This window comes from Cydia splendana, chromosome 2 (assembly GCF_910591565.1).
Source record: "Cydia splendana chromosome 2, ilCydSple1.2, whole genome shotgun sequence".
In the NCBI taxonomy this organism is placed as follows: domain Eukaryota; kingdom Metazoa; phylum Arthropoda; class Insecta; order Lepidoptera; family Tortricidae; genus Cydia; species Cydia splendana.
Window position 1 is genome coordinate 11368696 of NC_085961.1, and position 19267 is coordinate 11387962.

The window sequence follows — 19267 nt, forward strand, 5'->3', positions numbered from 1 at the left end:
AGAACTTATGCTTTATAATTTATTTCGAAAACAGCTTACGTTTAAAATCGCATGTTGGTTGTAACATTCGTAATTTATTTCAAACACGTGCTAAGTAATCTCTAAAACGCATGTATCACTACAGACGGCGTAGGTAAATGCGATTGACTGGTAGAGAATGCCTTTTGCCATTAAGTCCGCCTTCTGTACGATAAGGTTTTCTTTTGTGTAATAAAGATTAAATAAATAAATAATACCCATAGGCTGCGAACAAACGGGCACACACTCAGACGGACAATACAACGACAAAATTTAAGAATTTCTTACTAGCTACGGAACCTTGAAAACATATATTAAACAAGTAAACCTTAGAATTTAGAGTAAGAGATTAAGACCCGTTTAAAAATCGGCAATATAATACGTAATCTGTTAGCTAGTACCACAATGTTCTCTACTTAACTACGTGGCCTGACAATATTGTTGTAGTGCGCAATGCCACGCCTCCCTGATCAAACGCTTTGACTGCAGGCGCGTGATGCGTCACATTATTCTACTCCGCATTCAATGTTTGTATGTGAGAAACTTGTACACGTTATATGTGAAAATACAACGAACATTAATTAGTTTAGAATTATATATTTTTTTAAGTAGAAGTGAACCCCTTAGTAGTAGTAGTTTTAAGTAGGAGAGAGGTTTCTGAGCTCCACGGATATAGATTTCAACGACATAGCGTAGGCTACAATTAACCACAATACATACCTACGTACCTACAGGTAACAGGTAGATGAAAGGTATGGATAATCTAAACTAAAATTATAATTTCAGCGCAGTTATAATCGATTATCATGTAGCTCAGCATGCTCCACATATGGCCAGAGTCTTAGCGTCGTCATTTACTATGTACAATTAGGCCATCAAAGCGTGTATTGTTAATTCTGCTCGATATAATCTCAAAGCTCCCTTTGAAGCATCATAAGTGCCCAATTATAGCTAATCTGAGTTTACTTCAACTTACGTAAATTATATCACATTGGGGGGACGCTTTAGGTTAATAATTTTGATTCGTCATAAGTTATGAGCATACTTCGGGGTTTCGGGTGCGGGAATGTTTTACACTAGCCAAAAATACTTAGGTGAAAACTGTAAAAACAGAAAGTATTTTAACATTTCTAAGCACACTACCTCTTCTTATTAGGTACTTAATTCAGAGTTTGGTAAATATTTTACAGAAAACAAAGTTATAAATAGGTACACGAATACATTCCCGCAACGCAAATCATCGTTTCGGCTACGCGTGTAGCGTATGCGTTAAATACACGAATGTCGCTTTCTTATATATGTAAATAGCTGAAATGGAATTTATATTAATTTACTTTTATGAAATCATCATAGTACCTATCTCCTGTGCTCACCTTTATAAGTAGCAGCGAGATGAACAGCGAATAATTTTAAAATACTATCAAATCAAATCGAGATTGTTAAAGTGCGAATGCCTCCGTAGCTCGTTTTATAAAGTAATATCAAAGTGAGTTTGGATTTAAAAAGTACGAATAAGTCTGCTACAATTGCTACTTCGTAGCCCGTAGCACTTTTTTACCGTCGTATCTTATGTTATCCAACGACGAATTACGTTGTCGTAGTCGTGAGTACGTAATTCTTCGTAGCGCGTAGAAAGAGCACACAGTAGGCGCATTACAATTTTATTTTTATGTAATGGGGCCTCTAAGTATCACATATTATTTCATAGTGTATGGCTATGGACCCTGTAGCTGATGATACAGACAACAGCTGGCTATACATTTATCTGCTGCATTTTCCACTACAAATTAGTGTAAAACTGCTTATGCTTTTGTTTTCGTAAATTAAATTACTTGGGCACAATCACAGAAATACCAAAGGTACAATTTGTGCAAGTGTGATATTTTTAACACTTTTCAATTACCTACGTTATATAACTTTAAGTTTGCCGATATGGGAAATAGTTATTTCAATAATAAAAAGTTAACCTCCTGAGACCCCAGACGCAGTTATTTTGTTTGAACCTTTGTTAATGAATAAAAGTTCAGAATATATTGTGGAATATGTCCAAAAATTTGTAACGGGGGTCTCGGGAGGTTAATATTACATGATAGTCATCTCAAATCTCCTACGTTACGGTCTGATGAGTAAATTGGCTCAATTGAAGCGTCCAGATACGTAGACTTGCGGATGATTCAATTGAAAACTAAATGAACACGTAGCAAGTAACAAGTTCTTTATCACACTTGCTCGGAGAAGGTATATAGGTTTTATATACCTTCCGACCTGTCAATCGGTCGGTCGGTCGGTCGGTCAGTTTGACGACCGGTCTGGCCTAGTGAGTTGTGAACCTGCCTATGAAGCCGATGGTCCCGGTAAGGGCATTTATTTGTGCGATGACACAGATATTTGTTCCCGAGTCATGGTTGTTTTCTATGTTTATATAGTATTTATGTATTATATATATCGTTGTATAAGTACCCATAACACAAGCCTTCATGAGCTTACGTGGGGCTTAGTCAATCCGTGTAAAAATGTCCTATTTGTGTGTGTTAAAGAAAAACTCAGAAGTTAAGATATATGTGACGAACTGAAAGCCTACGTGAAAATGACAACTTAGATGTCCTTATTTTTGTGACGATTGAAGTGTATATTTTTGGACACCTTGCCCGCTCAGGTATATCTGCTGCTGACTGTACGTCGGGCTATGCCCTACACTTTTAGTATGAGAAAGTCGAAGGCGCCTGGCTTTGGACGGCGTGCAGCGCGCCACGAACGTCGGGCTACATACGCCCGACTCTTTTAGTATGGGGGCGCCCGGCATTGAAACGCGTACAGCGCGCCACGTACGTCGGGCTACCCCCGACTCTTTTAGTATGAGGGCGCCGAAGGCGCCCGGTTTTGGAACGCGTACAGCGCGCCACGTACGTCGGGCTACGCCCAACGCTTAGAGTATGGGGGCGCCGAAGGCGCCCGGCTTTGGTAAGCGTACAGCGTGTCACGTACGTCGTGCTACGCCCGACACTTTTAGTATGAGAAAGTCGAAGGCGCCTGGCTTTGGACCGCGTGCAGCGCGCCACGTACGTCGGGCTACTACGTCCGACTCTTTTAGTATGAGGACGCCGAAGGCGCCCAGCTTTGGAACGCGTACAGCGCGCCACGTACGTCGGGCTACGCTCGATACTTTGAGTATGAGAAAGTCGAAGGCGCCTGGCTTCGGACCACGTGCAGCGCGCCACGTACGTTGGGCTACCCCCGACTCTTTTAGTATGAGGGCGCCGAAGGCGCCCGGTTTTGGAACGCGTACAGCACGCCACGTACGTCGGGTTAAGCCCGACGCTTTGAGTATGAGGGCGCCGAAGGCGCCCGGTTTTGGAACACGTACAGCACGCCAACGTACGTCGGGCTACGCCCGACGATTTGAGTATGAGGGCGCCGAAGGCGCCCGGCATTGGTAAGCGTACAGCGTGTCACGTACGTCGGCCTACGCCCGACACTTTTAGTATGTGAAAGTCGATTTTCATAAATGTTAAAATTAAATAAAAACATACGGTTATAATGATACTTTCATAATTTGTTCTGCCAAAGTCGGTGCAGAGTTAGCTTAGACGGACTCTGCATCGTATCGATTAATAAATAGAAGTTATATTTTAAACTTTTCGATTCCATTAGCGTAATTAAGAACATGTTTAAAAACTATGAGTAGTATTGTACCTAATATAATATAATTATATTTTTTTAAGATCAGCGGTCAAACCCCTTCCTTTTATTTTAATAAGTATCCCATTCAATAATAATATTTGGTTTAATGAGATTAGCTTCTCTTAACATTTTTTGTCAATCCTTACTTTCTCAAACTCAAACTTAAACCCACATGTTGCGTATATATTATTAATCGGCTTTCACAGCCCTTCATTTTGATACCCTACTCGATAGGTTTGCACGATATTTTTTTCTAAAGGTTGCGTTATATGGCGTATTAAGTCCGCCATATTGTTTTTATAATGACGTCACAGCCTATGTCACCCGGGATGACGTAAGGATTCTAATGGTGTATCATACGTCTAAATCGGTTCAGGCTATCAGAAGTTACGTTGGAATAAAGAAACTCACATATATACATACAAACATGAACGCTGAAAACAATACACTCTTTTTTTTGGGCAGTCGGGTACGTACAAGAGTAAAAAAACTGATCTTCTACCTGTTACTCCCTGCGATGTAGATAATGTATTTTTTGGGTTATTATGTCAGTAAGTCATGCAAACTAATAGGCCAATCAAATTATGTAGATCCAAAAAAAGCGTTTTGAGGAATTAATTCCCAGCAAGCAGGAAATCGTTTTAACAACTGGAAGTAGTCTTATATAAATGCTTGTAATCCGAGCCAGTCAAGTCAGGAATCAGGATATATACTCACTTAAATAACAACGTTATATTTTAAGTTCACTAACTTACTCAAGTTGAGCGATATACTAACTCTTTTTCGATGTTATTTTTCGAATATATTTAACTATTACTTTAGTGTAATCGTAAACAAGATTGGTGTTCTAAATAAAAATGAGTGTATTATAAATGTAAGACTTACAATTTATATTGGCAGTAGCTTATACCCAAATAGACATACAAACAACGCCACGGAGCGACCAAATTGAAATAAACAATGAATTTATCCCGATTCACAGAACAGCTCTACGTACGTATAAAGCAATAATGCTGGTATAATTCGGTTTGCTTATAGTAAAAGCGAAAGCGATAAAACGTTGTTAGTAAATTGATCGTCTCTAGATGTCGACAGATATAAATTTAATTTCAATTTAAGCATGTGTAAAATTACATCAATGACAAGCTTGACTGTTCACTTTGAGTTATACCTATCAGCTGCGTTGTATCAGCTCTGCTTTAAGTTTCTCGCTCCGCTTATAAAATCAACGTAAGCGCTACTTACAGCACCACACTAACCCGGGGTTAACCGGTTAACCCTGGAGTTACCATGGTTACCAGTACAATTTGACACTGGGTTAACGGTTTAACGGGTTAACCCCGGCTTAGTGACATTGCCGTTAGTGGGATGGTGCAAGTGGCGCTAAGAGTAAGTATTATATAATTTATATTAGATAATTGAACGAACAATGACGTACTTGCAGTGTTTATCACCTGTTTTTGTATTTGTTGCAATGAAATTAGATGCACAACGGTAAGAAAAAAAAGAGCGATTTGTTAAATATTAGGTATTAAGCTAACATTTCAAAAAAAGTAGTCATTTATGACTTAAAATGCTTTAAATACCAAGTTAGCGTATTTTGTACGACCCACTAAGTCCGCTCCAGATAAAAAAGAAAACAAACTGGAGACAGCGAGAAATATTGCCATTCGGACGGCGGCAGGTGCGCGGCTATAACAAGCTACGAGTCTGTATCGGAATAAACTTATGAGTATGGCTTTATTGATTTGGTGATTTACAAACCTTTAGTAGATACTGGATTAATTGGAAATATTTTACGGGATTCAACAAGATAGTTTGATCTATTAATTTACAGCCATATTAAAAATACTTGACTATGTAAAAAGTTAGGTATTCAAATATATCAGAAAATCGCCTATCATTTGACAAAATTACTTAATTAATGTTGTTATTTTTGCTATGTCAAATTCACTCGTAGTTTTCAGTTAAAAGTTCGGCATATTTTGTTTTCTAGTAATTGAAAATTGTTCCTAGTAATATTTTGCATTGTTTTCTTACTTTATTTGCGTGTAGTATTCACAACTAAACGGGTAATTTATAATTAAGTACTTAACCTACTTTTCATTGTAATAGTTAGTAACGTATGAAACTTTAGGCTGTTTGTTTTCAAAAAAAGAAAAGACTTTGCGAAAATATTAAGTTGCACTTATGTCTAATGCTAGGTGATTTTCTTACGTATTCATCATCATCATCATCATCTCAGCCATAAGACGTCCACTGCTGAACATAGGCCTCCCCCTTGGACCTCCATACGTGCCGGTTGGAAGCGACCCTCATCCAGCGTCTTCCGGCGACCTTAACAAGATCGTCTGTCCATCTTGTGTGTGGACGTCCTACGCTGCGCTTGCTAGTCCGTGGTCTCCACTCGAGCACTTTTCGACCCCATCGGCCATCTTCTCTGCGTGCAATGTGGCCTGCCCATTGCCACTTCAGCTTGCTAATCCGGTGGGCTATGTCGGTGACTTTAGTTCGTCTACGGATCTCCTCATTTCTGATTCTGATTCTTACGTATTAAAATACTAAAATGAGTGTCATTTCCATAGTCAAGTATATCTTTTTCATATCTCATGCTCTGAAAGTGGGTCGTTGTTGTTCTAAAAGGTGCGCAGAAAGTTATACGTTTATGCTCTAGCGCAGAAAAGTGGTGTACTCCTCTGCGTCCCCGTCCCACGAGGCACGAACAACTGGGTGGAAACAAAATGGAAAAATAGTGTCTTTATTTCCTCGCCTGTAACAATTGGTAATTCTTTAATTTTACTTATCCCACGTTGATCCTTTTTTTTATAAAAAATGATGTAAGTAAATTGTTAAAACAAATTATTCTTGATTTCTTTCGTTGAATTCTATTTACTCGATTTCATAAGGCGGGAACCAAAAGGAATACATCAAAAATATTTTTTTTAACCTTACACTTGCGTAAATGAGCAAAGGCAGATTCTTATACAGCCACAGTTAAACGTTTGTACGATATTAAATTGGTTTTTAAAGTTATTTAGCACTATATTCATGAAAATAAAATAAAATACAAGATAAAAATTTCTTATATCATTAATTAAATTGTTATTTAATATTTAAAATACTTTTATTATATTATTAGGTGGTGCGACGCACCAAGGTCGCGGTACGGTCCGGTAGTCTGTGGCGGCTTTTAGAACGAAAAAGTATAAAATTAAAAAGTAAGAGGCAATCCCGCTGATTTTCGTACTACAATGAACAAATCATTTTAAAATTACTGCAGTTTGTTAAAAAATGTGTGTTTTCGTAAATACCTATTGCAATCTAAATGATTTTCGCTAGGCGTTATTAATCTTTACACATGTATTGTAAAGTCTCCGATTGCAAGTAAGTCCTAAGGTAAAAAATCATGGCTGTAGGTCTATTGGGTACTTCAATTACTGATTTTGCGAAATTGCCTTGTCTTGTGTGGTTTCCTCGCATTCGATATGAAAAGTAGAGTGTTTAACTCGGGTGAAAGGCACCATTTCCGTCTCGGACTATTGGCGCTCTCACTGCGTTCGAGCGCCAAACTACCTCGACAGAAATGGGTGCCTTTCAACCCTTGGTTAACAATCTACTATATAAGTGCGTTTATATCGTTATAAAAAATATCTTGTTAAATCCAGCACATTACTTAAAACAGATCAAGCATCTACTAAATGTTTCTAAATCCACAGAGCCAATAGTAATGCAATATGACCTGACTTTCAAGAAGAAGGAGATTTTTAATTCAACACAATTCGTACTCAGTTTAATGTTTTTGAAACCTGGTTTAGTTGTTTAATGAAAAAAGTTACACTAACGAGGCACTCGATTTGGAAGAAAAACACTTTCAATAGTGGGTTTTTGTATTCATTCTTTTTTCTAGTTCCAAGAACCCTGGGGATAACAGCGGATTCTTTCTCATTGTAATGCATTACTTGTATAAATAAATAATAACAGAATACGGACCAAATTGTTATTTTGCCCTTATTTGACTAGTAACTACTTACTTACTCGTAAATAATACAAAGCATTTTTTTTGTTTTGGGAAACCTAAAAGGCAAGTATAATATAATAGAGTAGACAGGTTGACACATGCGTGCACCCGTGAGGGACAGAACATACGCAACACGACGAAATTATAAACATGTACTCGTACGTATTTTAGTCGGGTTCATTGTTGCCCAAGAGACTTTGGTGGGTAACAGCAATACGTCTACCGTTTTGAGATGGCACTTGGGGATTTTTAGACGAAGGCAGAAATGAAAGAAACAAGACTATGACAAGGACAAACAATAATAGCGCTTTCTCTGCTACTCGTACTGAAAGCTCCATAAGACCCTCTCGTTCGGTCTTCTCCTCCCCTGGTTGCTTCTATTATAGTATTGTAGCTGAATGTAAAACAGTAAATATAAAGAACAACTGAAATAACTTTTATGGTTTATTTGGGAAAGAATATTTTTAAACTATCACAATAAATGATCCCATTAAAACATACCTAAATAGATAAACGGGAGCCAAGTTAAATATTAACAACACGCGTAGTTATCGAATTCGCCGACGAAAAAACTGAGATTTAACCCTTCTTTGCATGGTGATGGAAATTTCCATCATAACATTGTCCTATGAAATAAAGGTGCTTTCGTAGGTGATTGATATTTATTTTTAAGACTGTCAACTTTCAACACTAATCCATTTTCTGATTTTGTACATAAATTTACGCAGTATTTTAATTTATAAAAATTACATTTGTTGAAAGACGAAATGTCGGAAAACTTGAAAAACCTGGAAGTTGATGATTTTTATTATGTGATTTTGAGAAGATTTTTCAGGGTTTGTAATTATTTTATATTTACAAACTTTATCATAGAAATATCACAAATAGTGTACCTTTCTAATGGCAGTAATTTTTTTCCTATAACCCTTACTAATAGTTATATGTATATTTACAAAAATATGATAGCCTATTCAATTTCTAACACCGATTTCGCAGTAAAAATTGATGTTATATTTTTTTAATTATTTTTTCCAGAATCAGTAAACAATTACGTGACACATATATTTATTTTGGGCAAAAATAAAATATCTTGCAAAGAAGGGTTAAATGCGGGTGTGTAAAGCTTAATATAATTATAAAAAAACTATCATACATTTGTTATAACGCCATTTGATATATTATTGTATGTTATAATGTAATTTTTATTATACGTTGTCTTTGTTATATTGTGATTTCATCTAAACTGTCTTTGATATAATGCCTAATGTAATATAATTTTCAAATAGTATATAGACATATTTTATAATTACATTTGTTATATTATATTTTTGTATAACGTAATACTTCATACAATTTTATCAGGTATAAATACATATTTTGTCATATTTCATTTACCGATAACGTAAAGTTTTACATACTTTTTACAACTAGTACGCAGACCTACTGCTTTTGCTAGCTAGTTATTCTAGGGAGGTCACAGTTCTAACCTAACCTAACCAATTTTTTCACGGTTTCGTTCTGCGGGGGCCGAAGTTCAAACCTAACCTAAACCACTATTTTACGTAGAGTATTTTATTCCACGGAGGTGCAAAGTTCTAACCTAACCTAACCCTCCTTTTGTTAGGTAGTTATTCGTTTATCCGGAGTCGCAGTTCCTACCTAACCTAACCCATTTATATCATGCAACTATTATGCCATATAAATAATTATGTGATGTCACTTGTTATAACAAATAATATGCTTTAGAGTATGTAATAATTATGGCAATGTATATTAGGCGAAGTGTAAATATGCCTTATGACCATTATACCAATAACAACATTATGTATACCGTTAATTAGGTATTAAGGTAGTATACCATTTATTACGTTATTCAAAATAACGATATAACAAACTATAATATATGAAAAGTAATTATAACAAATGTAATGCACCCGTTAAATGCATCATAATATTCATAATCAGACCAGCAGATAATTTTGGGCCAAAATGTACACGCTATTTCACATTTAATATTTTGCAGTGACATTTACTATATAAATTATATACATATTGTTTTTGATTGTTTTAATTCCTTATCTAAGTTACATTAATTGATTTTTAATCTATTATTTTTTAATTATATAGGTATATGTACAGTAGCCATAAAAGCGTCCTAGATGTTCACAAATATCTGAAGAAAGCATTCTCAAGACATTAGAGTGCGTGATCAGATATTTTAGAGCACCTTGGCCGCTCCGATATATGATCCGCTCCGCTGACAGCGACTGTACTGCACGTAAGTGCAGTAATTTGCCAAAACACTTTTTTTAATCCATCCCCAATTTGGGTCAGTAATGTTGCCATTACTCTTCTTCTCGATTACGCCTGTCCATCCAATGCACTGCAATAAACCCAGCTAATGTGTTGGGAACAGCGGGATTTGGAGGGTTATACATAATGGCAAGGGGTGGCAATAACGCTAATGATGACTTCTAGCCTAAGTGGTTTTGTTTGTCGAGTTACATATCCTAGGATGGCTAACTATAAACTGGTGTTAAGCTTTGGTACATTATACCTACTGTTTACCACTGTACATTAGGTACTGCAAGTATGTTTTTCCGTATCACGTTGACAGCTGAGCAGTTTATCATTTTTAATGTATCCATTTCAGTAATACTCTTTAGTTTTTTCATTTTCAACATCTGTCTTCATAGCATTCACACCAACTTTTTCCCCCAAATTAATTTACCAAAAAACTAAACCAGTATCTCATTGTTCACAGGCGCGGGCGGCCTCCGTACCACGGAACTGCGAATCACGCCACGCGTCGTACAACGCGGTAGAAACGTGACGATGGCTTGCCTGTACCAGCTGCGAGAGTACGGAATATACTCCGTAAAGTGGTACAAGGGCACCCACGAGTTCTACAGATATTCGCCGTTCGAGTCGCCAACGACGAGAGTTCTGCCTGTCAACGGGATTAAAGTCGACGTGAGTGGATTTGTAACGTAAACTTTCCCGTTTTGATGATTTCATGTATTACGGTGTGATTGATATTGGTTTTGACGTCAAAAGACTTTGACATAAATAGCGAAACGACTTTTTAAAACGATTACTCAGTGAAAAAACAAAAGCTTTATACATAAACGGCATTCGAACTATAAATATTTGATCTTGGTTTGATAACTATTTGACATATTTATAAGTGCAGCTCGCTCCCACCAATGGATAAGTGCAGGCGAGATGCATAACGACTATAGCGAGATTAGCGAATAATGAAATCAACATCATGGTAATCTAGACGACTGATTAATTTACCTACTCGTAAAGTTCGAATAGCTCCAAACATTTAGCAAACAAACATACTTGCATATTTTGGATAGTTTTACTACTTTCTTAACACATTCAGCGCCAAGAACCCGACCGTCGGGTACACTGTTCGTAGCGACTACGCGCTCCATACGGCGAAACCGTGACTACGCGCTACGAGCGTAACCCGTAGCACTTACATAACCTTACATAACCTAAAACTGTGAAAAACACCATTTTGTTACAGAGATTAAAATCTAACGAAACCCACGTAGTGCTTTTGCGTGTGGCTCCGAGCCTCACGGGCAACTACAGCTGTGAGGTGATACTGAACGCGCCTTCGTACCCGCACCACACCGCCGTGGCAAGGCTGGATGTCGTGGGTACGTAATTATATTACATACCACTTTTGCACCTTGTTTATATCAGTCCTGAATTGAACAGGCTATCTTTTATAAGAATTAGCGACTGCTCTCTGGCTGTTCAACAAATAGGATTAGAAAAGATTTTTTATTAAAATGTAAGTACCTATTTGGTAGATAAAAAAGGTAACTAAGCAATCATCAAAGCATTTAATAGAATTGTGCAACGTGGGGGGTAAGTGAAATATTGTACGAGAGTCTATATATTCACGACAGCCGCAGGCTGGAGTGAATTAAAGACTCGACTACTCGAGTTACAATATTTTTACCCCCGGAGTTACACACAATGTTTTTCATCACACTTGAAATCATTCTTAAATACGGTGATATTTCAAACATTCGTCCGCCATATTGTCTTGTTTTGGCAGGTTTGGATTCGAAGGCATAGACCCATCCGGATTCAGCCATAATTGAAAATTGTGTAAAAAATAATTTATACGCCTCTAAAATTAATCAAATTAAATATTTTTAAACATACACATAAAAATAATTTATAAAAGTCAGTATTTTCAATGTAAAACTCATTGAAACATAATAGTTCGTATGAATTACTGACATAATAAAAAAAAAGCTATAATATAGCTTTTTTTTTTCAGAATCCATAACTCCCGCGGGAACAATATAGGCCTTTGTCCTTCAGTACACCTGCATGAAATAAGATCTTTTTCGACCAAGTGTGATGAAAAAAAATTAACATAAGTACCTCTATTAAAATTGTATTAACACCGTTAAGATAAAGTGAAAATCAAAACTCGAGTACTTAAATTAAATTATATCTTCAATGTCGTTCTTTTATTTGAAACCAGTTATAATAAATAATAATTTTATTATATTGATTTGGATTTGGTAATAACATGCTAAAATGATATGTAATAATCTATTGTACAAAACAATTTAATAATTTCCAAATGTCACTGGCACTCATATAATTCAAGACATTCCAGTACAAAGAAGCATTTTCCTTTGTCATTGTACGAAATAACTACTCTTTGTTTTGTACACGAGTTGCTCAAGAAAGAGACAGGGTTGTCACGAAATTCATATGTTATTATTACATTTTTGCAAGTAACACGTCTGGAATTTTTATTAATAAATAAATGGCTATGTATCAAACAACATTTGTATATATTTATTTTACTGATACTTCTTATAGTCACACCGAATAAACTAAGCTTTATTCATACAGCTTTTAAGAAATAGAAGGTTGGAACGTGCCAGTAGGGGTCTAGCGAGAAAATCAGGTTTGATAATCTTTTATTTTACATATGGGCGCTCGTATTTGCATTATGTTACGTCGCTCAGACATAGTCAGAAGGGAAGAGATTCGCTAATTGTGCTCTACCGACCTGTGGAGTAGGTATTTGTACAAATGCAAAAGTTAGAAGCGACGAAAGATCATGTAGACAGTCCAACCTGATAGACGGTATTCGCCACATTAATCTTACATAATTAGTTATTAGAAAACGCCAAAGAACATTAACACGATTGAAAAAGTATGCAAGACATATTAAAACATATGAAATTGACTGCATAAGATAAATGAAAATAACGTGGCATCTGATCAACATTGGTCCTGCATATGTATACGGAATGTGAATACAAAAAATCTAACTCAAAAAGACGGTAATGTAGGAAAGTTACCACCCCTGTTACCTACTACTAAAAAAGAAAAGAATTTCTAACAAAGCTCTGCCCTGAATAACTCTTTTCTCAAAACTTTCCTACCATATTACCTTTATACCATCGGTCACTAGTTTTAGTCTTACATTGTTAGAAGAAATATATGTACAAACATGGACCTGAAAGATATAATTTATCAGTTTTATCGCTGTGCAGGAACCAAAAACTTTAGATTGAAAAGTTGTTTTTTGATTCAAATATGTCGATAAAATACAAGTCAAAACTCAAACTCAAAATACATGGGAAATACTGAAAGTTTATATAATGAGTCACTTAAAGATCACGCAGTGAATGAAAACGTTTATTGTTTGAATCTACATAATTCTAACTCTTTTTTGAGATACAGTTATTTGGGTAAGAATTGTGCGATGTGTATTCTAGGAATGCCGGCAGTTTGAAAATTGTATGTCGAGCGTTTTTATAATTTTAACCCAAATATTTTACGACTTTCAAGTATTATCTTATAATTAAGCCCAGTTCTCGTGCAACTGTTTGTAAGTAGTAGGTACTGTGTGTAGGTTTTATAATTTTAGTCACTTTTGTATTGATTTTACGGAGGATAGTCGAAAGCGTCTTTCAATAGCGACGCTCTAAACTAAAATCGCAGTTGTGTGCTCAATGATAAAAAGTTCAAAAAAATCGCATATAAGCAGATTTAGATATCCTTAACCCTTATCTTGGCAAGGCTCAAAATATCTTAAATATAAACATTTTTTTAGTTTTTCGTCACCTATTGAGCATACTAGACTATAAAAAAATAAGGGAAAAAATCCAGGATTTTCCAGTTTCGGAAAATCATATGTATCATATTTGATACAATGCCAATCCCTCGACAAAATAGTTACCTACTTTTTAGAAGAAAAATGTGGATTTTAATAAAAATAAAACATGTAATTCAACAGAAATTATCATTTATTGCTAATTAAACGCAATCTAAAGCATCAGATGACTATTACACCTGTAAAAATAAATTATATCTACGAATACCTGATCACTTGGGCGGAAAATTTGATCCCGTAAAGTTTCAAAAAAGTCGTCAGCAAAAAGTTGAGTAAAATATGAAAAGTAAACAAATAATTAAAAGTAAAAAAAAACATGTTTTTTTACTTTGGGAGCATTTTTTGCCATTCACATATTTTTCTGTGCTACGGGCTACGGCGTAGCAATAATGCTACAGAGTACGAATATACAGTTGAATAACATCTAGTACTTAAAAAAAAATCAAAATTCAATAACTACATAATACGACAACTAATATTAAATACTTGAAACATGTTTTGTAACCCCACAAATATAAAAAAAATTAAAAATAACATGTAAAACTATAATTGACGACAACTTGGCAATGTATTAAATGTAATACAATCCTATCTATATGTACATTTCTGAGTTCTTGGCAATGTATCAAATATAATACATAACAGTTTAATGTAAGGTTCTGTGTATTAAATGTTTTTAAATTCGAACGCATTGTAAATATTTATGCACTAACAGATAGTTGATACCTCAAAATGCAGATTATGGAATAATATATACTACTCTAAGAAATAAATGCAAAACTTCCAGTGCGAACCGAAATCTGTTGTTTCCGTGGCGCCATGTTGATTATTACTAATTAATTTACAATGACGCGTGTGTCCATTATTTTTTTCTATAAGAAAGGAGAGTAGCTCGACATATTAATGGCAGAATTATTTTGTTAGGTAATAAAGTGAACCTGCTAGATTTTTTTAAGTTCCATGTATCACGGGTGTTACAATGCTAAGATAACGGTTAAGTATTCAATTGAGTCAAGTGTAATAATCCTACATGTACCTACACGTATAAGTCAGAAAACATGAGTTTAAATAGATATGCCACAACCGCCATACAACAACACCACTGAGGACCCAGATTTTCATACAAAAAGTGTCTTTAGGAAAAATGGACCATGTACTTTTTAGGTTGATCCCATCGTAAAGAAAATTAAAAAGAGTTAAGAAAAGCGATTATAAAATAAAATGTTGCATATTGCAGTTTTTGAGATTGTAGGAATTTTCAGCGTGACTTGTATAGGTACTCGTAGTACTTATCTATTTAAGAGTATTAAAATTATACATAATTAAGTTTCAGGTAAATTCATATAACGCTGTTGCCGCTGTTACTATCTAAATCTTACGGGCCAATTTAAGTTTTAGTTATGCGGTCTGATTTCGATACGATACTGATCTGTCAGTGTCAAAAAATGTATCGTTTTTGGTTGAAGAAATGTCACTTTTAGAAAGTAAACAATGTTCAAAACATTTCTTGCTTTAATCATAGCGCTAAAATTCATGCTACGACACGCGCGTAGCGGTCCAATTGCACAACGCAGCGAATTCATAATATGAAAAATGTCACGTAAATTTTTAAAGTACCTACATGAAGACCATTTTTACGTTTATGCTCGTTCTGACATTCATGTTTTCACTAAACATTTTAAATTTAGTTAAAATGTCGTAAAATATTTTTTTATATTAAAAAAAGAATGTAATTTAAGACTAAATAAACTGTGGATTATTTCCTTTAAAAATCGATTGTTACACCGATGTTTCTTTCTACATTTTTTTTGCAAACTCCCCTTACGTCACCGTAGCAAATATTTTTTTTTACTCGCAGGAGCAGGCGGGCTTCGCGCTACTGAGCTTCGTATATCTCCTCCAGTGGTCCAGCGAGGAGCAGACGCTACTTTTGCCTGCCTGTACGAGCTAACTGATGCCCCCCTCTATTCTGTAAAGTGGTACAGGGGGCGCCAAGAGTTCTACTGCTACTCCCCTACTGAAACACCTTCGACGAAGATATTTCCATTTGCTGGTATTAATGTCGATGTAAGTATTAATTTTCACTACTCTAGTTAACATGATGCCCCACTTGAGTTTGTTTCATTTACCTACAATCTAGTGAAATATGCCACAGTTCGTTGAATTACGGTTATGTGAGGGAGTAAGTATTGATATAATGAAGGATACCCAATGTTCTTTATATCCATCAATCGATGTTCTGCTGCCTGATATAATGATGATGATCAGCGACTCGGTTAACCAGCTGTGAGGTTGATCAGTGACAACAGGTTTAGCAACCAAAAGGTTGTTACTCGATTAGCGCCACCCAGGGGACACGTGCAGGGTGTTAGTGGCAATTCCGGCGGACGTGAGTAACATCATCCCACGAATAAATGATTAAAACGATTAAATAAATGATGATGAATTGATGATGCATATGTTAGCATTTTATGCTAAAAGAGTTTTGTAAAGCTCGTGTTGTATTTCTGTCATACAATAACCATAAATCCTTAACTTTGTTGCACCTCTGTGTTGCATAAGTAATCGTGATAATATTTTTATGGTAGTGCTCACGCGACGCTGTAAGGCTAAAAAATGTAGTTATTATAGTATTCTATTAATACAGGTACTTACAGTAGATCTATTTAATGAGGATCAGTGTTTATAAATATTTTTATATAAGTGGCGAGCCAGAAGGTCACAGAAGTAGATCCTTAGGGGAGGCCTGAATCGAGCTGTGAACTTCTTTCGGCTGATAATGGTGATGAAATGCTATGAAATCATTCTCATGGCATATTAAATATGACATTATACCTTTTGAACGTAATGATTTATGATATAAAGGTAATGATGATAATAAAACTACAACTTTTATTTAAAGTTCCTAATATCAAACGATGCAAAGTAGATTTCAGATTTTTATAAAAAATCTAAAATCTCAGCAGATACGCAAATCCGGTGTAACAAGTAATAAGTACTCAACTTCAAGAACTCAACAGGTGAAATATTCGAGATCGTAAAGAAGCAATTTTAAAAGGATGAAATACGTTGTTTGATGTCTGGGTATTTTTCTGTCCCTTTTAGGGGTTTCATATTTTTTGCAACAAAAGATCTCACATCAGTTATAATTTATAAATTGCCTGAAACCTTGAATGTTATAAATTGTTAGATTCGCCCAATAGCACATTTATTATATTATAAATGAGCGTCTATTTTAAGTAGGACTTTAAAAGACTGGTGTTGTGTTACTACAGTAACTTCATTTATTTTACGTACATACATGCAAGATTAAATCAATACATAATGATTTAAAAAATGTTACAATTTACACCTGACTAAACAAAACTTTAAATTATATATTAAATTAAAAAAAAATCTACTTCTAAAGCTGTAAAATATAACCGGAGCAATCAGTTAACGGAATATCCTGTATTATGTTACGAGTATATGTCGTAATTAATACGTGATGTTTCTTCAACTGTCGAATAATATATTATGTCGTATATTATATTAATTTCTCCAATGTATTCAACCTTTCCCATTTCAATTCAACAGGCTTTATTTGCCGTCCCTCAAACCGGGATCCGTTATCCATTGTGACATTTGGATTATTATAAACAATATTTACGTTTCCCATTTTGAATTAATTGCATTCCTAGTTTAAATCCTCATCTCTGTGGAACGTGGGACAAACGTTAAGCGGGAGCAAAAGGAGAGAGGGAAATAAATACCTTTTTTTTTATTATGAATGGGCTTACTCATGGCCACAGACTAGCCGAGGCGTAGACGTGGCCTACGATGGAGCGAGCTCGCCCAGAAGGTGCCTGTTCACTCTTGATTTGAAGGTTGCCGGATTATAAGAACACGGAAATATAGACGCCGGCAAGGAATTCCATTCCTTGGCAGTGCGCATAAGGAAAGTAGAAGCAAAAGCGCTTCGTGCGAATTGGTGGAATATCTACCAAGTAAGGATGGAAACCGGCCGTGCGTCTAAAAGTCCGATGGTAGAATGGGGACGGTGGAATAAGCTCGTGTAGCTCTTGGGCACACTCCCCGAAGTGCAACCTGTAGAATACCGACAGGCTGGCGACTTTCCGCCGATGGGCCAAAGACTGAAGCTTAGCCGTTAGCTTCTTGTCGCCAATCATCCTCCTGGCTCTGCGCTCCACTGAGTCCAAAGCGGCGAGTTGGTATTTAGCTGAGCCATCCCACAGGCGGCTGCAATACTCCATACACGACCGGACTTGAGCTTTGTAAAGTGTTAGAAGCTGTCCAGGTGTGAAGTATCGCTTCACATTATTTAGGACGCCCAGCTTTCTGGCCGCAGTTTGTGCTTTAGACTCAATGAAGCTGCCGAAATTGAGGACTGAACTCAGCTCCATGCCGAGGAGTTCCAGGCTGTCGGTAATAGGTACAGATGCACCTCGGAAAGAAGGAGTCAGGTCAAATGGACTCCGTTTTGCGGAAAATAGACACGCCTGCGTTTTGGAGGCATTGAACGTGACCAGATTGTCATCACCCCACTGGGAAACGAGACTAAGGGTCAAGTTCATCCGCTCAACCATGGCCTCTCTCTGTGAACGTATATCCTCCCTGCTGTCCCTTGCACTAGCCAAATATCTCTCAACAACCGTACTGTCATCTGCATAACCTACAATGCTGGGTTGCAGCATGTCGTTAATGTGGAGCAGGAAAAGGGTTGCGGAGAGAACAGACCCCTGAGGAACACCGGCGTCAATGGCCATGAGGTCCGAAGAGCAGCCATCAATAACTACTCTGATCGACCGTTCACTCAAGAAATCAGATAGCCAGCTACAAAAGTCAGCAGGGATGCCGTATGCAGTATGAAATATTCCATTCCCTGCCGAATCACATCCGCAACAGCCTCAGCAGAACACGAGGGGTCACCCGAAGAAAAACAGACCTGCTGCCAGGGGAAAGACGCAAAGAAATGCCGCATCTCATCACAGTCCGCTGGCTCGTATCGCCATACTCTTCTCGTGCCCCTAGGGCAGAGATCAGGAGGAGAGTGGATCGACACGGATTTCACCAGACAGTGATCGGACGATCCTAGCGGAGCTGAGACCGAAACCGAGTGCCTGTCTGGATCAGTTGTCAGCAGAAGGTCAAGGCAATTAGGTGTATGGTCAGTAACATCCGGTATCCGCGTCGCAACATTTACCAGCTGGGTAAGGTTTAGGGATACAGCAAATTTGCGCGCTTCCCTCCCAGCGTGGCAAGTATTCTTGTACGGGAACAGCCACTCCTCATGGTGGGCGTTAAAGTCCCCAAGGAATACGAGTTGAGCCGCAGGGTACCGCTGTTGGGCTTTATCTGCCATCTCAGTAAGGTGGTCA

General features: G+C 36.7%; 1 protein-coding gene and 1 long non-coding RNA gene across 2 annotated transcripts in view; one reads left to right on the top strand and one right to left on the bottom strand.

Moving 5' to 3' along the window:
- The window catches only part of LOC134804118 (uncharacterized), an 805015-nt gene that overhangs the window by 82440 nt on the left and 703308 nt on the right, over positions 1-19267 (bottom strand). The window lies entirely within an intron of this gene.
- LOC134804009 (uncharacterized) overlaps positions 1-19267 on the top strand; it is a 76752-nt gene that overhangs the window by 42199 nt on the left and 15286 nt on the right. The window contains exons 2-4 of the mRNA XM_063776867.1: positions 10482-10690; positions 11256-11391; positions 15748-15956. Coding sequence (XP_063632937.1) covers positions 10482-10690; positions 11256-11391; positions 15748-15956 — 554 coding nt within the window. The remainder of the gene's footprint in view (positions 1-10481; positions 10691-11255; positions 11392-15747; positions 15957-19267) is intronic.